Source organism: Leucopleurus acutus (genome assembly GCF_964270905.1).
Source record: "Leucopleurus acutus genome assembly, chromosome: 6".
Classification (NCBI taxonomy): Eukaryota; Metazoa; Chordata; class Mammalia; order Artiodactyla; family Delphinidae; genus Leucopleurus; species Leucopleurus acutus.
Genome location: NC_139149.1, coordinates 99875779 through 99888113, shown reverse-complemented (window position 1 = coordinate 99888113; position 12335 = coordinate 99875779). Strand labels below are relative to the sequence as shown.

The following is a 12335-nucleotide window of genomic DNA, read 5'->3' as shown; positions in this document are numbered from 1 at the left end:
AGGAACAGGCGTTCAGGGGTGTGGGAGAGACGGTGGGCCGCCCATAGGCACTTCCTAGGGCATTTCCCAACCATCCCTTGGCTCTCAGGACCATCTAAGGACCGGGAGTCTGAGGTTGCCTAGAAACGGCCGAGAGCTACTCTCCCTCCCCTGCTTTACTTTCCGCCTCCGACTGCCCGGAGGCTGTTTCCGGTTCCGGTTGCGGGCCGCAGAAGACATGGCGGCGTCTGCGTCGGCAGCTGCAGGGGAGGAGGACTGGTAACTTTGGGGTCATGGGCTTTGGAGGACCGCCTGGATCCGGTCCGGGGGACTAGCGGCAGCCGCGGACGGTCCGTACGGCGGGCGCGTGGGGCGGGGCGAGGGATGAGGGATGGCAGAGACGCTTACATCTCTTCCTAAGAGTTCTGGACTGGGGAGCGGGTGGGTGGAGGGGCACTGGTCTGACCCGGAGGAGACCGCATCAGCGCCGACCTGGCTAGTTCGGGCCGCGCCTCATCCGGTTCGATCCTCCGGCTTCACCCCGTCCCATTCTCGCCTTCTGAAGTGGATTTGCTCAGGGTCCCGGGGGATGCCTGTTTATCAGATCTCCGCCCCCCTCCCCGTCCCTCTTACTTCCCAGAACCAATGTCCTCCAATTCCCGTCCCCCTTTCCCCTCGGATCAGACTATTTCCTTTGAGGCTTTCCTCAACCTTCTCTCTTCCCGACAGCACTAATGAGGCTGTTGTCTGAATAAAGCTTTACACCTCACGGAAAGCGCTTCTAGTCCTTCTCTAAAGCATTCGTCACAAGGGACCAGAACATGGAAGGACTCTGGGATTTGGAAATAGATAAATGTGGGTTCACATCATATTTTATTAGATGTGTGATGCTGACCAGGCCCCCTAGCTTCTATGAGTCAGTGTCCTTAGCTGTAAAAAAAAAAAAAAAAAAGTGGGTGTGACATCCACCTCAGAGAAGGATCTGAGAGGATCAAGATGGATTTGTAACATACCTAAGCCTCCTTTTCATTAATAACTCGGAGGTGTAGGCACCTGAGGAGACTAAATGAGGCCTGAAGAGGTAAAATGAGCTGCCAAAAGGTACATAGTTATGATTAGGAATCCAGGTTGTCAGACTCCAAACCTTAGGTTCTTAGTTCTAGGACATTGTACAGTTCCACCTCCCCCTTTTTTTTTTTTGCGGTTCTCGGGCCTCTCTCACCGTTGTGGCCTCTCCCGTTGTGGAGCACAGGCTCCGGACGCGCAGGCTCAGCGGCCATGGCTCACGGGCCCAGCCGCTGCGCGGCATGTGGGATCTTCCCAGACCGGGGCATGAACCCGTGTCCCCTGCATCGGCAGGCGGACTCTCAACCACTGCGCCACCAGGGAAGCCCTCCCGTTTTTATTGTCACCATCTTACCACCATCCCATTCCATATCTCACACCCAGGGCCCAAGTCACAGGTCGGGTGGGTGAAGTATTGAAGGGCTTCTTGATGGAGGCTACACCTCAGTGTTTCATTGGTTCAGGGAGCCCAGCCAGTGCTGGCCTTTTTTGAGACCATGCAGACTTGCTGTTTTCAACCTGTTCAGGGGAATTTAAGATTCTGAGGGGACACGTTGTGCCTTGGTGAGGGCCGTAATGATTGTACAGCCAGCCTGCAGTGCTCTAAGACTCCAGCGCTCATGTCAATCAGAAGTACTCAACTGTTACCTACGTTATCTATTTTATATTTTCAGGTGTCTGCCTAAGACTTAAAAAGACTTTAAAAATTTTTGAGAATCACTCTCTATATATACACATACACATGTATACACACACACACACACACACACACGTATGTCACACGAGGGCAGCCCTGCTCTTGGTGAAGAAGGGGCAATATAAGAAAGCAAACCAAGCATGTATCTTTCCATGTATTATCTGGGTAAAGCTGTGGCCTCAAGCCAATAACTCATCTTCAGTGGCATTACAACTGCTCTTTCTGTGATTAAACATGTGTGTCCTCTGAGGGATGGCAGAGACACTGACATCTCTTCCTAAGAGAGTCCTGGACTGGGGAGCAGGTGGGTGGAGGGGCCACTGGATCCTGACCTGCACAAATTAATCTAGATCAGTCAGACAGCAGGGATCATAAATACATTGAATATTAACTACAACCTCTCTTTCCTTTTAAGGGAGAAGGTTAATACAAATAGGAAAAAAAAAGAACACAGACTAGCTACTATGGCCAAGATACTATTAGGCACTTGACATAAACAAATCACCTTTCATCCTCACGATAACTGTGGAGAGTGGGTGGTAATATCTATATGTGATGGACAGGGTAATTCAGGCTTACAGATATAAGTAACTACTCAGATCACATAGCTGGTAAGTGATTGGTACCTGTTACTCATTCCAAGGCTGATGGCTCTTCCACTACAGCACAGCCTTTACAGCATGTAGATCTGTTCTGTTCAGGTTGGTATCTCCTTTGAGGAGGTTTACAGTGACTGGTATTGGCAGTGTGTGTAGACACTGGGATCCATGAACGGTGTAGGGAAAGCCAGGAGTGGTATTGGTAACCTTAATGCTAATCAATAGATGTCATATTTCTGGGTCAGAGAGACGGCCACTAAGGGCCACTAAGGAACACTAAGGAGGTTTACAGTGACTGGTATTGGCAGTGTGTGTAGACACTGGGATCCATGAACGGTGTAGGGAAAGCCAGGAGTGGTATTGGTAACCTTAATGCTAATCAATAGATGTCATATTTCTGGGTCAGAGAGACGGCCACTAAGGAACAACCAACAGTACAATGAAACTTCAACAGGGAGTCAGGAAACCTAGCTTGCGTCTCAGTCCTGCCTCAAGCTTGAGATTTGGGCTAGTCTTTTCACCTTCTTGGGAATGTTTCCTCATTTATTGGCAGAAATGATCTGTAAAACTGATTCCTGTGCTTTCTACCTGGCCACTTGACAAATTAAGGAAACATGTTTCCCCCATTTTTATGGAGGTTAGCAAGAGAATGCACTCATGCAGATTGCCAGCACTCATGCAGATTGCCATTTTTCTACAAAGCCAGCCTTCATTGGCCTTAGTAGGCTTTAATAGGGAGAGTTGTAAGTAAGTCAATCCCCCCTGTTTCTCTAGGGTCCTTCCCTCTGAAGTTGAAGTGTTAGAGTCTATCTATCTGGATGAACTACAGGTGGTCAAAGGAAATGGCAGGTACGTATTCAACTAGAGGTGGGCAGGAGTCCCCTTGGTAGTAAGAGGATTCCATGCAGTATCTGTGGGGCTTGATTTGAGATAATATTTCTGTCATGTAGACAGTCTATTCCTTTAATCACCCCAAAGAAAAAGCCTGATGCTCACTTCCTCTGCCCGCTTTACTCTCTCACCCCCACCCTCCCCAGCTCTCAAGTCCCTGCCCAGTCACATCCCAGGTCTCCACTTCATCCACCTGCAGATCATCATCATGGGAGATCTGCATCACCCTGCACCCCGCCACTGCAGAAGACCAGGATTCACAGTATGTCTGCTTCACTCTGGTGCTTCGGGTCCCAGCACAGGTGAGGCCTCTACTTTATGGCAGCAAAGGGAGGAAGGGGAGAGGCCTTGGGGTGGAGTGCATTAGCAGTAGCGTGGTATTTTCTCTCTCTAGTATCCCCACGCGGTGCCACAGATCTCTATCCGTAACCCCCGAGGACTCTCAGATGAACAGATCCACAAGTAAGTCGGGCTGGGCAGGGAAAATTTGGGATACAGCTCAGTCTGGTGAGGGAAGGGGGCAGGCCTAATGTTTGCTTTGCCCTCTCCCCACAGGATCTCACAGGCGCTGAGCCACATGGCTGAGGCTGGGCTGGGTACTGCCATGCTCTATGAACTCATCGAGGTGAGAGGTGTGCTAGCCTGGGGAAATGTCCTTACCTTCCAGGTAGAGCAGTTTCTTTCAAGGGAGGCCATGGGCCTAGAATCTTAAATATGTCTGGAGACATTCATTTAGTTCTTGTTTAGGTAAGCCTAAACTGCTCCAGAAAGGTGAGACTCTCTTCTGTTTCAAAAAATCTCCCCAAAGACAGTTCCATAGCTTCTCCAAGTTGCCTATTCCAGCATCGTGACAGAAAATTTTTTTCCTCTTTAACTTGAATTTTTCGTGCTTCATTATCAGTGCATTTCAGTTGCCAATGCCAGGTTCTCTTGGCATTGGCAACTGAAAATGGCAAGAGATCTTGCCTGGAGGGTCTAGCCATAAATGAACATTTGAAAGCTAGTCTGTCATTGGAGCTGACTAGAAAAAGTCATGGTTCTTTTCCTCAAAGAGTTTCTACCCTAGTAAAGGAAACGACCCACATGAAACTATGCCTAGAGCTACAAGTTAATATACACAGCTAACTTTTGTTGTTTGAGATCAAAAACACAAATACAGTCTTGTTTTCCTCTACTTTGAGTTTTTAAGAAAAATGTTCAGAAAAGAATGAAGGTGGGTGGCCTGGAGTCAGAGTGGGCATAGACCACTGTAGCATTTCTAAGTCAGGCCTCCACGATGCAGCTTTGAACTTTGTGGAATTCCAGAGTATTAGCTATTAAACAACAGTGCAGATGCGTATTTCATAGCTCAACCTGATGCCTTTTGAATTCTCTGTCCGTTTGGGGTGTCCATGCCTTCACTTTCTTTCTGAAAGCTGACTCCAGAACAGGCTCATTGAGGGAGTGATATTCAAAGGGGGATAACCAGGAAAGGCCTCCCAGAAGATGTGAGTTTTAATTGAACATTTTTTTCTCTCGAAGGTGTTTTATTTTCATCCCCAAGATGTGTTAAAAGTGACTTAATGAGTGGAAAAACAATTAAATTGGATTTTGAAGCTGGGTAGATTGGAGGGGAGGGGTGTGAGCATGGAGGAGGATTGATTCCAAGCAGAGGGAGCATCACCAAGACAGAAATGCATGAACAGAAGGCAAACTGGCTCGGTGGGAGGCGGCCCGCCAGTCACTCCTGGGAGTAGTCAACAAGCTTCACTCACAGTTCTGGCTCCTGCCTCCCTATTTGAACAGTGTCTTCTCTCCTCTCAGAAAGGGAAGGAAATTCTCACAGATAACAACATCCCCCATGGCCAGTGCGTCATCTGCCTCTATGGTTTCCAGGTGGGTTACTCTCTTGGGACCTGGGGGTCGGCTGTGACAGACAGTGGAGGGCTCGGGGCGAGCTCTGACACAGTGCCTTACCCTCCAGGAGAAGGAGGCCTTTACCAAAACCACCTGTTACCACTACTTCCACTGCCACTGCCTGGCTCGGTACATCCAGCACATGGAGCAGGAGCTGCAGGCCCAGGGGCGGGAGCAGGAACGGGAATGGCAGCACGCCGCAACCAAACAGGTTGACCTGCTGGCCCTGCTCGCTTGACCTCGTGCCCTCTTCTACCCCTCCGCTCCAGGGCTGCCTTAGCCTTTTCAGGGTCATAGGTACCTCTGAGATTAACGAAAGCTCACCTTTGTCCAGGAAAAAGGGGCATCCTTATACATACACGTAAGCATATTGCACACAGTTTCAGAGGGTTCCCAGACCTCTAGTTAGGCAGCCCCTGCTTTGCTCCCCCTCACTGCTGAACAGGTATTCCTGTGCCCCTCCGTCCCAGCCCTCTACAGATGAGGCTGGGCAGCTGGCAAGCACCCTAGGCTGGGAAGCAGGGGTGCGATTTCACCTCTCTTTTCAGAAGGCCGTTGGTGTGCAGTGCCCGGTGTGCAGAGAGCCACTCGTGTACGATCTCGCCTCGCTGAAAGCAGCCCCTGAACCCCAGCAGCCCGTGGTAAGACAATTCGCTGCTAATCTGAGCCAAGAATAATGGCATCTTGTCTGCTTTGAATGGAGTCTCTGGAATTGGCCTCAAGCTGCCTGGGCCCTCTCTGTAAAGCCATGGCCCCCAGCAGAAGTCCAAAACTCTGTTCGGGAGCCCAATCTGAGGGATAAAACCAAGAACCTTGAGCAGATCTCCTGAGGCAGTCCTAGAAGAGCCAGGGTTTCGAGTCTGCCTTCTCCTGTTGATTCTTCTCTCCGTGCCACTCTGCTCCTTTCCCTCCAGGAGCTGTACCAGCCCGATGCAGAGAGCTTGCGCCAGCAAGAAGAGCGCAAGAGGCTCTACCAGAGACAGCAGGAGAGGGGGGGCATCATTGACCTTGAGGCTGAGCGTAACCGGTACTTCATCAGCCTCCAGCAGGTGAGGGAAGGGTTTCCCACTCCTCCCCTGATGACACCAACCTTCCTACCAACACCCCTCTGCCGTGGCCCTCGGGTGAGCTTTGTTCTACCCTAGGAGGTTATAGGCTGATGGCAGTCGGCTCAGATTCTAGGTGAGGGGCCTGCGGTTCCCCGCTCTGAGGAACTGCATCCCCTTCACTGCATCTGCTCACTTCCTTCTAGCCTCCTGCCCCTTTGGAACCCGAGTCAGCTGTAGATGCCTCTGGAGGATCCCACCCACCCAGTACCCTTGCCACAGAACAGTCCACCTCATCAACTGCTCAGACCACCCTGTCAGCTCCTCTGCCTGTGGCCTCCCAGTACACATGTGAGAAGATTCCAGGGGCTGGGCCAAATCAGCAAAAGCTGGGCGAGACCCAGAAAGCTATGCTAGATCCTCCCCGGGCCAGTCGAGGTCCCTGGAGACAAGCCGAACGGAGGCATCTAAAAGGAGGGGAGTGCAATGCCCTCAAAGGTACCAGTCACACCCAGGAACTGCCACCTCCTGAGGGGCCCCTCAAGGAGCCTATGGACCTAAAGCCAGAGTCCCGTAACCAAGGGGTTGAAGGTCCTCCCCAAGAAAAGGGGCATGGCAACTGGCAGGGTCCCCCGCCCCGCAGGACTCGCGACTGTGCCCGCTGGGAGCGCTCCAAGGGTCGGACACCGGCTTCTTCCTACCGCCACCTGCCTCGGGGTCGGGGAGCCTACCGGCCTGGTCCTCGAAGGGAGCCCGTGAGCCTCGAACCGGAGGATGGTTCCTAGCAGTACTGTGGGGGGTGGGGGGGGGGACAATAAAGAGATTGGCCTTGTTTGGCTTTCCTTACTCAGTAGTGCCTAGCCTGTGAAGTATAGATCTCTTTCTAAATTCCCAGCAAGACGAGCATGGCAGAGTAGCCACAATATTGCTCTGAAGTCTGTTCTCCCAAGAAATCGGGGTCTGGATAAAGAGGAGTCTGACATCTCAGCTAGTATAGTGGATTCCAAGGAAAACTAGTGGAGGCCAACATTTAAGAAGAATATGCATGGGCTTCCCTGGTGGCACAGTGGTTGAGAGTCCCCCTGCCGATGCAGGGGACACAGGTTCATGCCCCGGGCTGGGAGGATCCCACATGCCGCAGAGCGGCTGGGCCTGCGGGTCTGGAACCTGTGCTCCGCAACGGGAGAGGCCACAACAGTGAGAGGCCCGCGTACCACAAAAAAAAAAAAGAATATGCAGGACCCACAACCCAGTGTGCATACAACCACGTCTTATCTATCTGTCTATACTTGAATATCTTGAGGTGGAGGATGGTACTTTCCTGTTTACTACAGTCTCTCTTCTGCCCCCTTTGTCTAAGGCAGGCTGTGCCCCCAGCATTTGCATATGTGGACACCTGATGGCCCCTGAAGGCATCTGTGTTTATAGCCCCTGCTTTTTCCTCAAGTGCCAACATCAGAAGGTAGGAGGGAGGTCAGAGAACGCAGTAGCATGACAGGTGTTTATTGATCTCCTAGAGGAGGAGAGGGCTGGGCACAGCCCAGTTGTCACCTCCTCAGAGACTCCGCATTGTGAATTGCCCCTGCAGGGTCACTTTTATAAAGCATGAAGTAGCCCTGCACCTGGGCAGGGCTGATCTGAGTTGTAGCTTGAAGGACATGATCTGCAAAGGTCTCGGCCAGGGAAGCTGCTTGCCCTGGATAGAACCTCTGGAACATCTGGGTCAGCTGCCAGCGTGAGCAGTGGCCCACGTACTCCTTCAGGTCTACTCGCCCAGGGCGTATCAGGGCAGGGTCGAGCCTAAGAGAAGAAGGCAGCAAAAGCAGAGTCATTAGCAGCAGTGCCACCAGCACCCCCAAAAATGGTCCCGCTAGGGCTTCCCTGGTGGCGCAGTGGTTGGGAGTCCGCCTGCTGATGCAGGGGACGCGGGTTCGTGCCCCGGTCCGGGAAGATCCCACATGCTGCGGAGCAGCTGAGCCCTTGAGCCGTGGCCGCTGAGCCTGCGTGTCCGGAGCCTGTGCTCCGCAGCGGAAGGGGCCACAGCAGTGAGAGGCCCGCGTACCGCAAAAAAAAAAAAAAAAAGGTCCCGCTGAACCTCCTGATCCTCCTAAGATAGTGAGGGGGTGGAATCTTGCCTCATAGTCTTGAGTACCTCACTCCTCACCTGTCAACATGGTTGGTGGTCATGAACACGATGCGTGCCTCGGTGGAAGCCACGCCATCCAAGGCGTTGAGCAGGCCGCTGAAAGTGAGACGACCTAGACCTTGGTACTTCACTGGGTCTGGAAGAAGGCAGAGATAAAGCGTGAGTGATCATAGCCCTACTTAAAATTAGCATCCCCTTCTACTCCTTACTTACCATGTCCCCCTACTTATCAATGCGTCTTGTGGCCTCTCATTGCTAACCCAGGTGTCCTCCATCAGCTCTCTGGATTTCTCCTTTCTTCCACTGTTCCTCATTTAGAAACACTCCCCCTTCCGTCAACTTCCCTCACTTACTCTCCGCAGCCAGGTCTCGACTGAGAAAGGCAGCATCCACATCCTCCAGGAGCACCAGGCTCTGCTGTGGTGCCACGCTCAGCAGGTGGTTGAGCCGGTCATCAGAGAGGCTGGAGTCTGTGAGACTCAGCAGGCAGATGCTGTGCTGCAGTTCCCCAGCCAGGGCTGTGCTATGGAGGAGGGATAACAGGTAATGGGCAACCTGGGAACTGGTCCTTGGGCCCAGCTGCTTGTTCCTCACTGTACTAGTTTTGTCTCGGAGGCCTAAACCTTTCACCATACCCTGCTAGTGTTCCACATGTCTCATGTTTATCCCGGTTCCTGTTCCCCACATTCATTTTCCCTTTCCAACCCCACCAGTCCAGTTTCTCTCCAGTTTGAGGGTTAAGGGAAGTTTGACTCTACTCACATAAAACTGCTCTTTCCACAACCAGGGGGCCCATAAAGCAGGTAGCCACGTCTGTAGGGAATGCCTAAGAATACAGCCGGGATGATTGTCAAGACCTAAAATGAATCATGTACTCTGCCCCAGATGTCCACATTCATGCCCAACTCTGCTCCTTGGAGGCCTGATGACTTTGGCATTGGAAGAAATCATTCCCGTAGACAACCTTTCTCCCCGCTTCGTCTATGGGAATTAGCCTAGAGCTTTATATTTGCCCACAAGTATAAAGCGCTAGCCCACAGCTTTATATCTGGCCACAAAGACCAGCCTGTTCCCTCCTGTTCTAATACCACATCAAAAACAACCTAGCGAAGACCCCAGCTGCTTCTCACCTCTGTCAGTGTACCACTTGGGGTTATCGATGAATTCCCGGATGTCTCTGACAATTCGGTCAGCCAAACCCTGTTCTAGAACCACAGAAGTCAGTGGCCGGCGGCGGCGTGGATAGCCAAAGGGGCGCCATTCAGAGCCCACGGCTGTGTACATCACTGTCTTCCCTTCCTCCTGCTGCAAGGCTAGCTCTCGAGCTGGGAGGGGAGAGATGAGACAAAGCCAATAATTTCTCTTTGCCATGCTACTAGGCAGAGCTGTGCCAAAACAGTTTCCCTCGGGCTTCCCTGGTGGCGCAGTGGTTGAGAGTCCGCCTGCTGATGCAGGGGACACGGGTTCGTGCCCCGGTCTGGGAAGATCCCACATGCCGTGGAGCGGCTGGGCCCGTGAGCCATGGCCGCTGGGCCTGCGCGTCCAGAGCCTGTGCTCCGCAACGGGAGAGGCCACAACAGTGAGAGGCCCGCGTACCGCAAAAAAAAAAAAAAAAAAAAGAATATACCAAAACAGTTTCCCTAGCCACCAGTGCTCCCATGGTCTCAGAGCCTCCTGTTCTTCCTCTCCAAACTTCTCTTCCTTTGATGTCGAAGACCCCATCCCTGCAACCACCACCCCCGCCCCCATAAAGCCTGTCTGTGCCATCCCACACCTTCCTCCAGGATGTTGAAGAAGACCTTTCGGTCAGTGCCCAGAGCCGTGAAGGTGACAGATTCCCAGGGGGTGCCCGTCTGCAGGTCTATCATCTGCATCTCTCGGCTCCGTTGCACCCGGATCCATTTCCCTTGATACCTGAATAAGAATGGTCAAAATGAGGTGAACGAATGGGTCAAACCCACCTCCCCTCATTCTCCTTTTCCACTCTCAGAGCCCTCTCTGGTTCCCAACCTTACCAGATAAAGTGGTTTCCAGGGCTGGGGACAAATTCAAATTTAGTGGAGATGCGGCCACTCTCGTGCTGAAGGTACGAAGTCTCGACACTGAGGTGCTGAGTTCGGGTACTGTGGCGAGTGAGCCAGCTAAGCAGCCAGGCATAGCTCCTGTCTCGAGCAGGGACTTCCAGTGTGATCATGTAATGGCGCCGGAATGCCACCAGACCCAGTTGGGCACCCTTCCGGGCCAGGGCCAGGGCTGTGCCCACACCCACCAGCCCAAATCCAGCCCCAAAGTAGGGATTGTCCTTCAGGGCCAGAACAAAGTCTGAGAGGGGCATCTTGAAAGGAAAACACTGAATCTTACAGGCCCCAAGGCGTTTTCAAGACCTGGGGGTGGGGAGCAGTGGAGATGGGACAAAGCACAAGATTAGTTTAGAAAATGGACTCTGAAATTCCTCCTCAACACACCCCTCCCCCCCTGCAGAAGCTGGGAGCAGGAAGGACAGGTCAGCATTACTGTGTGCTTCAATATCCTCCCTTTGTGGGGTGGGGTTGGTGTTGGAATGCAAGGGATGGGACTCTGGGCCAGTTGCCCCATTTTGCCTTTCATTATCCTGTTCATACCTGTTTCTTGCCAGACGACTATGTCTGGAGATTCCTTAAACCTGAGAGAACCATATAACCGGCTTCACATCAGGATAATGGATGGACAGAATTTTTGTGGTCCCTGGGACCAGCTGAGTTAGAAAGGGGCCCACTGGCCAGAGTTAGGAGGGGATGAAGAAGCTACTGTCTTCTGTCAACCTGTCAGTAACCTCATGCCTTGCTATTATGAGTCATGTACTTCAAATATCCTCTCCTCTCCTTTACATGCTAATGTCCTGTTTAGCTTTTTATTACCTCCCACCTAAATTGCCTCTTCAAAATTAATTTTAGGGGCTTCCCTGGTGGAGCAGCGGTTGAGAGCCCGCCTGCCGATGCAGGGGACACGGGTTCGTGCCCCGGTCCGGGAGGATCCCCCATGCCACGGAGCGGCTGGGCCCATGAGCCATGGCCGCTGAGCCTGTGCGTCCGGAGCCTGTGCTCCGCGGCGAGAGAGGCCACAATAGTGGTCCGCAAAGAAAAAATAATAATAATTTTAGTTCTTGAAGTGGCATCTTAATGGGTCTCCACGTCCTGCTTCACCAAACTGCTACACAGGGGTCCAGATCTTTCTTCATAAGGATCTGCTTGAATCCCACTACTTTCCCTACTCCAACACCTCCAATGACTGGCTCTCAACAGGTCCCTGAATTAGGTAAAAACTCCTCTGCCTCCACAATACGGGGCCCACCTACCTTTAATGGCTTAGCTCCTAATACTCTCTGTTGAACAAATATACAAACCTCCTTCTTCCTTGCTCAAGCAGTTCTCTTGACTCGGAATGCCCATTTTAATTTATTTCCTCCATTCTCTCCAGTTGAAGTCCCGCCCATCTGCTACTTTCTCCAAGGAGATTTCCTCGAATTCCACCCCCAATAAAATGTGACAGGGCCTGATTCTAGACTGTAAGATCCCGAAAGGTAGGAGGTCAAATCTTTTCTAGCACACCTCACCCGCCCCCCTGCCACTTTGCTCTACGCCTGGCACGCAGTTTGGTGAACTGACAGCAGTGACCTCCGCTGAAGCTCAGAAGAGGATCCAGAATTCCAAAATTCGTATGCGTGGAAGGTTACAGACAGAGCCCTTCCCCCTCCCGGTCCTTGTCGGTCGCCCAGAAGCCCCCTCCCGAACGCCCTCTACACCCCAGCGCGCGCCTCCAGCAGCGGCGTTTGGAATAGTCGGTCACTCCCCCGCCCCTTACCGCCATGACTCTCTGGCCCTCCCTCTCGATGGTTTCACCCCTTCGCTCTTCAGTGAAGCGCCGCTTCGCCCGGCCCCCGAGTTGTTTCATCTACTTCCCGCCACACCCACCAAGAAGGCTATGCCACTCTGCTCCACAACTCTCGATGGTACTCTTTGGGCCTCAAGGCCAGGAGG

At 52.3% G+C, this 12335-nt stretch overlaps 2 protein-coding genes across 3 annotated transcripts; one reads left to right on the top strand and one right to left on the bottom strand.

The window, feature by feature from the left end:
* Nucleotides 1–193: 193 nt before the first annotated feature.
* RNF25 (ring finger protein 25) lies at nt 194–6958 on the top strand (the record flags this gene model as incomplete). The annotated part of the gene is made up of 10 exons (XM_082841482.1): nt 194–258; nt 3115–3189; nt 3431–3533; nt 3626–3693; nt 3787–3856; nt 5035–5106; nt 5195–5338; nt 5676–5768; nt 6042–6176; nt 6380–6958. Exons 1-10 carry the CDS (start codon nt 218–220, stop codon nt 6956–6958), a joined length of 1380 nt encoding a protein of 459 aa, XP_082697608.1. The 5' UTR covers nt 194–217.
* Nucleotides 6959–7668: 710 nt separating this feature from the next.
* Nucleotides 7669–12223, bottom strand: BCS1L (BCS1 homolog, ubiquinol-cytochrome c reductase complex chaperone). 2 transcript variants are annotated; one of them, XM_082841236.1, is made up of 8 exons: nt 12160–12223; nt 10335–10703; nt 10094–10233; nt 9450–9644; nt 9082–9145; nt 8673–8842; nt 8338–8455; nt 7669–7973 (listed from the first exon to the last, which is right to left on the bottom strand). In XM_082841236.1, the coding sequence occupies exons 2-8, from the start codon at nt 10652–10654 to the stop codon at nt 7721–7723; spliced, it is 1260 nt and encodes a 419-aa protein (XP_082697362.1). In that variant the 5' UTR covers nt 10655–10703; nt 12160–12223; the 3' UTR covers nt 7669–7720. The 2 variants fall into 2 exon arrangements, with proteins under 2 accessions (XP_082697362.1, XP_082697363.1); XM_082841237.1 differs by lacking the exon at nt 12160–12223 and adding an exon at nt 11702–11781.
* Nucleotides 12224–12335: the final 112 nt, after the last annotated feature.

Bases quoted from the DNA above. Each gene is read 5' to 3' on its own strand.
- BCS1L (XM_082841236.1), bottom strand. From the start codon at position 10,654: ATGCCCCTCTCAGACTTTGTTCTGGCCCTGAAGGACAATCCCTACTTT. The intron at 8,843-9,081 runs GTGAGTAGAGTC...CCTCCTCCATAG, and splicing joins TGTGGAAAGAGCAGTTTTAT to CACAGCCCTGGCTGGGGAAC. The intron at 7,974-8,337 runs GTGAGGAGTGAG...TTCTTCTCTTAG, and splicing joins ACCACCAACCATGTTGACAG to GCTCGACCCTGCCCTGATAC.